This window comes from Solanum tuberosum, unplaced genomic scaffold (genome assembly GCF_000226075.1).
Source record: "Solanum tuberosum cultivar DM 1-3 516 R44 unplaced genomic scaffold, SolTub_3.0 scf00392, whole genome shotgun sequence".
Classification (NCBI taxonomy): domain Eukaryota; kingdom Viridiplantae; phylum Streptophyta; class Magnoliopsida; order Solanales; family Solanaceae; genus Solanum; species Solanum tuberosum.
In genome coordinates this window covers 253,288-261,216 of record NW_006239342.1, presented here as the reverse complement: position 1 = coordinate 261,216, position 7,929 = coordinate 253,288, and the positions used below count along the sequence as shown (strand labels likewise).

The 7,929-nt window shown below is 33.7% G+C and overlaps 1 protein-coding gene across 1 annotated transcript; it reads right to left on the bottom strand.

The window, feature by feature from the left end:
- On the bottom strand, positions 1–5,108 carry LOC102595618 (bifunctional nitrilase/nitrile hydratase NIT4B). Its single transcript, XM_006362801.2, has 5 exons — positions 4,881–5,108; positions 3,290–3,469; positions 2,450–2,743; positions 1,160–1,441; positions 1–419 (listed from the first exon to the last, which is right to left on the bottom strand). Exons 1-5 carry the CDS (start codon positions 5,020–5,022, stop codon positions 262–264), a joined length of 1,056 nt encoding a protein of 351 aa, XP_006362863.1. The 5' UTR covers positions 5,023–5,108; the 3' UTR covers positions 1–261.
- Between the last annotated feature and the right edge of the window lie 2,821 nt (positions 5,109–7,929).

Genomic DNA, 7,929 nt, shown 5'->3' with positions numbered 1-7,929 from the left:
TTGACAACAAACTATTAAGAAATTTTCAATTAATTCTAACAATAAATACATAGACCAGAATTGAATATCAGACATGTTTTTCATACAGTTAAAAGAAATTGAGTTAGCCAATTGGTAATGTCTCAAGTGATATACATACATGGCTTATAAATTAAAGGACTACTATACAGCCTTCGCTGTTAAGGTGGCGATTTGTCACATCGAGCTAACTACTTGGGACGACACTCTAACGTAGCAAATGCAGAGGTAAGGAGGCCTTTGTCATTTAGAAGAACTCTCTGCTTTACTAGTACTAGATGTAGATGTGAAACTAACAGGGCTCACCGGATGATCCTTCACGATCAAGCTAAGAATTTCAGGTCTTGCGTAGTGTCCAACCACATCAAAATCAAACTTGGCTCGAACAATTTCTCCAAGATCTGTTTAAAAATGATAGTTAATAAAGTGAGCTAGTGAAAACGAGCTTCATAAGAATAGGAGACGGGAGGAGAAGCGAAAATATGTAATAATGCAAGTCAATCATGTTGCTCGGTTATGGATACATATGTGATATGAATGTGTACAAGTACCCTGTACAAGTACATGCAGTTCACTAATTTTTAGTGTGCTTCAAAGAATCTATGTGATAGTGTGAGAATAGACTCTTTATGTTTTCATTGATCATATATAGAATTTAGAAATCGGAGTATAACTGCAGTCGAATGCACTTTGCTTATACGAGTAAAGTACTACTACAAAATGCAGGAAGTGCACAACCTGTCTGACATAGATCAAACTTCAGAGACCACAAAATAGTCAGAACGAAAGGATTAATTTGAACAACTATGCACAACCAATATGCATCTTGGGGCATAGACACGGTATATCTAAAATATACATGTAACATGAAGAAACATTTTATTCCGTAGAGAAATTTGTGAGAAGCATACATGCTACGTGGAGAAGTAACTGGGAATAGGATTAATGACAAGTAAAACAAACACCAATCTTTTGCAATCTTCTCTTTCACTTTTTTTGGGATGAGAAAACCTGTTTACTTCCTACTTTGACAAAGAAGCTGAAGGTATCACTTTTCAACAACTGATTTACGAAAATTCCATGCACAGTACATATTTAATGTCTACTTGAGAATGCAAAATAAGACAGCTCACTAACGTACCTAGATCAGCTGAGATGAGTGCCTCCCCATCATAATTTGGTCCTGCCAGCACTGCCCCTGATGGTGATATAATTACACTGCCACCAGCACAAACAACGGAATCTGGAGTAAGATCTTCTTCAGTGCCGGAAAAAACATATTCTGGTGGAGGTGGATAATCTTTCCTTCTACAGAACTGATTGGCCGATAAAACAAAACAACCACCCTCCAAGGCAATATGGGTCATTGATGCCTGCCACACTTCCCTAGCATCAGCTGTAGGTGCACAATATATCTCAATGCCTGCAATAGGAAAGAGCTTAGAAATTTTGTGGAAACTTATTTAGGATCATATTGCAAATGTGAGCATCCATTTGCTTTCCGTGACGTCTCAAGTAATATCCATTTCTCAAACAAATGTTAAACAGAAAATGAAAGAAACCAAAAAATCAAATAGCACCCAGTAAAGCTATTTCTTTTCCTAAAAATACCAAGATAGTGGCTCAATTTCCTTATTTACACTATCAATATCAATCTCTCTTAATAATCATGTCAAATCAAAACAAGCCCCCTTTTTAATGACCAAGAAAACCTGTTGTTTCAGTTTACAACTCGCGGATGATGAGTCTTCCTTAATATCCTTCCCCACTTAAATACGCTTAACACACACCTTGTAATGTACTATATTTTCCATATAACCAAAGCCAAGGGGACTCAAAACAGGCCATCAGTGACAATAGTCATTCCTAAAGGCGCATCCACAAAAGTAATAATGTATCTTTCTATCAACAGTGACAATGAAATTCAGCTTCATGAACTAAAGTATAACATAAGTATTTAGATTTTAGAAGACAACTGATATACCACCCTACAAGAAGTCTTGCAAAATTCCCCCACAATGTATCAAGTAGTTCAGTAGTTTGAGGACTTTATAATCAGAAACAACTGCAGCGTGAATAAACACAGTGAATTATGGATGAAATTTAATGTCATTATTCTATTATCAGAAGCTGCACCCAGCCAGAAAAGCATATGATGTACTTTAATGTCCTAGGAGTTCATTACTTTAATAGCACAAATGAAGCAACCACTATCATTTTTTTATGTACCGATATAATTTATTTGAAGCTTGATTTATATATCTGTTTTTTCAACATAATGGAATGAACCACTATCATAGATGCATTTTATTGCCAAAGATGCCAAGAACTTAGAGGGCAACTAATTTGCAATATCAAAGTGTCCCTAAAACCTATGATACTCAATGGTAGGAATAGATGAACCTAAGAGATTAGCAAGAACATCTCTGACCTTTAGCATACATCGCGGTCCTTAGAAGTGGCATTCGGTTCTCCCAACATATTGCAGCACCTATTTTTCCAATAGGAGTGTCATAAACTGGAATTGTTGATCCATCCCCAAAACCCCAGATTATCCGCTCCAACGCTGTTGGCATTATCTTCCGATGCTTCCCAAGGTAGTGACCCTGAGAATCGAAGAAAAGCACTGTGCAATATAGTGTGTATCCATCTCTCTCAATTACACCCATCACCAAGTACACCTTGTATTTTCCAGCCATTGCTGCCAGGCGATCAACCTCAGGGCCTGCAACCAATAGTTGTAAGAGAAAGAGAGAAGGGGAAGGATGGGAAGTTTTTGCAGGGATGAAATAAGAAGTTGGGAAGAAAGGTTAGAGCAAAGCACATACAAACAACATACATATGTTTAGTGAAATGTAAAGGACCTTGTAAGTTTTAGCATGAACTACCTTAGAAACAAAGTCCAGAAACACATTTCAAAGCATGTTTGTTGACTCTTTATATCCCGAATCAACAATTTTTGAACTCTTATGTTCTGAATTTTCAGGCTAAGATCCTTCTACTTACGTTGAATTACTATTGAATACCTTCAGTTTTCCTCTAACCTCAATTAACAAGAAAATGGAACTGTCTTATACAACTTGTACTATTAAAAAAATATATATAGCTTAATCCTAGGAATGTGCCACAAAGTCTTTATTATCTTTTTATTGCTTTTTGTATAAGTAATCTGTTATACATATCCTTTGAGTTTTGAACAATTGAAATCACTTCCAGTCAAAAGATTTCATGGTAGAGAGTTGATTGGTAAAGAAATCAAAGAGTTTCAGACCTGGCACATCAATGGCAGAAGCATGATATTTGCGAAACTCCTCTTTCCCCTTATCTGTCCGATTCCCAATTGAGACACCAAAAGTTAATCCACGTGGATAACCACCAATAAATGCTTCAGGAAACACCACCAGCTGAGCACCATAGGAAGCCGCTTCAGCAAGAAGCCTCTCAGCCTTATCTGGAAAAATGTCAAGCAGTAACTATCACAATTCAAGAATTTAACAAACCAGAAGACTTCTTGATAAAAAAAAGACAGATAACTTCAAAAAATAGAAAATTACGGCTTTGCGACCACAAAGTAACCAAACATAATTTTACGAAGTAAACTTGATGTTTATGTCTCTTTCCACCTCATGCACTAAAACAAAACCTTTCCTCTTCATGTGCAAAGACTGAGAGTAAAGGAGGTAAATAAAAGGGATATAATTTGGAGTAAAGGATGTAAATAAAAAGGATATAATTTGATTATTTGACAAAGACAAAATTGATTGAGGGCAGTGCACACTCCCAGCAACATTCAAACACTGAACTTTCATACTTTCTGCTGATAGCAACTACTACTAAACATGTAAAACCTTGCAATATAACAGATCAGCTCACAAACTCAGCTCATCACTAGTTAGAGGACAAAAGTATACTTGTTCTAAATGAAGAGAACCACATGCTAAAGCTTAAAGAATATGCCTTTGAAAAGAACTGAATTTTTGAAGGAGAATAAATCAACGTAAAGCACCATTAACAGGAGGGCTTTAAAAGTAAGATGAAATGAGTTCCCAAGTCAGAAGTTTCTTTCTTTAATTAAGGACACCATAGAAATCTCCCTCCTACTGATGAAATGACCTTAGATAGGAGGGAGTAGAAGACACGAATTAGGGTAGAAGGTTAATAGGTAGCAGTGTGTTGTCTTGTTGTCCGTTCGTATTAGTAGTAAGAGATTCATAGTATTGCTCACGTAGTTACTTGTTCATCAATTTTTGTTACAATATGTTGTTTCTTTCTTGTACCTCGATTATTGTCTTGTTTTGTTGTAGCTTCCATTCTTTTATTATCTGTTATTGTTTGTTGTTTCTTGTACTTCAGTTACTTCTTTTTCGTGGCTGCTTTGGACTGTTTTTCTTGAACCCTCGGTCTATCGGAAGCAACCTCTCTACCTCTGAGGTAGAGGTAAGTTCTGCGTACACTGTATCCTCCCCATATCCCACTTTGTGGGACTACATTGGGTATGATGTTGTTGTTGTAAACTTTTCAAACTCCTTGTTCCATTCATTTTCGCTTACCATAAGAGGCTTCCGAAAACAATACCCTCAGTTCTCATCAAAGTCTTCTATGACCTTTGTTGCGTCAAGTGCATCAAATAATTTTATTTAATTTTCTTTTTACTTAAAGTTACAATGATTAAGTAGCATATGAACACAAGGAACTGAGCCAGTAATGGGAAGATTTTGACCACAATCTCAACAAATATTAAATTCAATACTGAAAATCTTTAAATCCGGGATCCACCTATGTTACAATCATTCAAACAAGTAGTAACAAATATAATCATATCAACAACACGAGAAAATCAAAACCGATTTGAAGTGACTCACCAAGAGTGGCAGGGGTATCATAGAAGATGGTAGAAGCTTGAACTACGGTAGCACGGACAGTGGAGGAAGAGGAATCACCACCCATTTCCACTTCAGCAAACAACGGCCCTTCGTTCATTACTGGGGTTGGCACCAAAGCCATCGGATTTTCTGCTTCTCAATTTGCAGATAGTGTTTTTCTGTATTTTGTACTCTGCTCTAATTAAGAGATTTCTAGAACTTTTTAGAAGGGGAGCCTCCGAGTCACGGTGCTGGCAAGGGTGGACGTTATGTTCTTCGGTTCAGTTTTATCAAACTTTAATTTAATTTTTTTATTTTTGGTTTTAGAAAAGTGTGTACCGTATATCAAATCATACTAATTTGATTTGATTTTTTCTATTTTGGTTCGATCTACTTTGGTGTTTTTAAATCAATTTTTTGATGCAAATGAAAAATAAAATTGAGGACAAAATTAAAGTATAAGATACTTAAAAATTTAAAAATATGTTAAGAGATGATATGTATCTCCCCTAGAACATTTATTGTGTTAACTAAAAGATTATATTTATCCTTGTCAAGAACAGTGTGTCTCTAACTACTTCTCAAGAAAAACATGAAAGAAGACGGGTTTCTTTACCTAATGTACATTGATAAAAATATATTTTGGTTCCTCTTGGGAATAATATTGGGAAAAGGGTTTGATATACCCCTCAATTTTGTCATTTAGAGCTGATATACCCTTGTTATAAAAGTGACTCATAGATACCCCTATTGTTATACAAATGACTCACATATACCCTTTTCCTCTGACGGAAGTGAAAAAATTAATTTTAGTTTAATTATTTTTAATTATTTAAAAAAAATATAATTCCATATGGGTATATTTAATCTTCCTCAAACATATATTATAACTTTTTTGGTTTCAATGACTAATTTAGATTTATTATTTTGATGGTCAAATTTATTTAAGTTTTGTTAATATTCTTGTAAAATTTATTATAGATGACCCAATTTTTTTCTTCAAATACAAAAACTAAATTACAATATATCCGAAAAAAATAGTTTTAATTTTTTTTTATTTACACTAAGGAATGAAAGAAAAAATAAAATAAGAATAAGAAACTCAAATAATGATAAACAAAAAGTCAAAAAAAAAATTATGTCAGAAAAAAATTAAAATATACCTTGAAATTTGCTAGAAAATCATATATACCCTAAATAATTTTTTAAAAATCAAAAGTCAAAAATATAAATTTAAAACTAATTTTTTTCATTTCCCTTAAATGAAAGGTATATGTGAGCTCATTTTGTAACGGTAGGGTATATGTGAGCCGTTTGTATAACGGTAAGGGTATATATGAGCCACTTTCATAACGAGGGGCATATCAGCTCCAAATAGCAAAGTTGAGGGGTATATCAGGCCTTTCCCCATTAATAATTGAAGTTGACTATTGATTGTACATTTGTTGTTACTATGATTTGTTCATGATTGATTTAATAGTTGATTTTTTTTATTTTTAGTTAAGAGATGCCATATATATATATATTCTCTTCGATGCACCGAAGTTCTGAGACTCTTACACCAAACACTAAACCAAAGAATTAAACTTACCGAAGAATTAAACTTTTGAAAAAATAACACCGATACCAAATTGAAAAATCAAAGAACCGAATTATCGATTCAGTTCGATTTTTTGATTTTCTGATATTTATGCTCACCTTTACTAATAATGTTTGTATATACACAATTTACATAACATTTTTGAATTTGACTTTTCTTTTGAATTTTATGTAAATATGAAATAGTTTACGTATTGAATTATTTTTACTTTACATTTAACAATAGTGAAATTTGTTAATGGGGGAGCAAGAGATAAAAATGATAAGTAATGTGAAGCTTTTTTTTAAAATTTATTTTGCATGATTTAAAAAAAGAACTTGAATAACTTATTGATATTAAAAAAAAAAAGAAGATAAAGATTAATAGCCTTAACATCAAAGACATAAAACCTAAATTGAAGACATAGATTCCAACCTTGAAATCCAAGATATAATCATAATCGCGATAATTACAAGATCTAGATCGAGATCATGATCCTCAAACTCAACCCTAACTCAACCATTACTCAAAAATTGACCTCGAGACTTGAACTCTTGACGCTCACTCCGAGATCCAACCCCAACATCGACATATAAGTCTCAATTATGATTGGGGATTTGATCCCATGTCAGTTTAAAGTTGGGTCTCAAGTTTAGAATTAAGTCATAGATTAATGTCAGGGAGGATTATAGGTCGAGTGTTAGATCCTGGGTTAGGCTCAGGCTGAGGTTGAGTCCCAAGTTGGGGCAGGTTTCATATCAGGTGATCATGAGTCAAGTCTCGAGTCAATCAAGAACGAAACCAGTCACATTATTAGGTATTAGGTTGAAGGGATAAGGGTCAGGATATTTGAGTGGATTAGGAGTGACGGGGTGAGGTTGAAATAAAATTTGGAAAAATGCTCTCTCCACCATTAGTATGAAATCATTTAATTTTTAAATTGAAAAAAAATAAAGCAGTTTGAAAAATATTTAAGTCAATTGAACATGAAAAAGGGATGTGTTGGCGCACTTTAAAAAAAAGAGAGTATTGGTAATAAAAGCGAGTCAAGTGATGAGTCAGTACCGATAATCGAATGCTAACACCTCCTCGTTGTAAGTAATATAGTACTCATCGCCTTTCGAAGCACTTTCTATCTCTAATTAACATTGTTTTGAGATGACAATTGGCGTGGTTGACTAATAAAAGATATAAAGAGTTTCTCGCTTATTTAGTAAAAATCAAGTTTTCGACGTTATCTTGCGGATAAGAATGACTCGATATGTATTTTGTTTTTGTTTTATCTTCAGTAAAACAATTTATAATCATATAAATTTTTATAAAATATTTAAAATCATAAAATAATAATTTAATTAACCAATCACATGATGCCACGTCATTGTTTACTTGGGTTGGGGAGTTGTGTACTTTTAAAAAAACAAAATGAAATATATGTTTCTAAAGTTAAAAAGGAATGTTATCTTTAGTTTA

Bases quoted from the DNA above. Each gene is read 5' to 3' on its own strand.
- LOC102595618 (XM_006362801.2), bottom strand. From the start codon at position 5,022: ATGGCTTTGGTGCCAACCCCAGTAATGAACGAAGGGCCGTTGTTTGCT. The intron at 3,470-4,880 runs GTGAGTCACTTC...ACATTTTTCCAG, and splicing joins TGATACCCCTGCCACTCTTG to ATAAGGCTGAGAGGCTTCTT. The intron at 420-1,159 runs GTACGTTAGTGA...ATTTTTAAACAG, and splicing joins ACTCATCTCAGCTGATCTAG to ATCTTGGAGAAATTGTTCGA.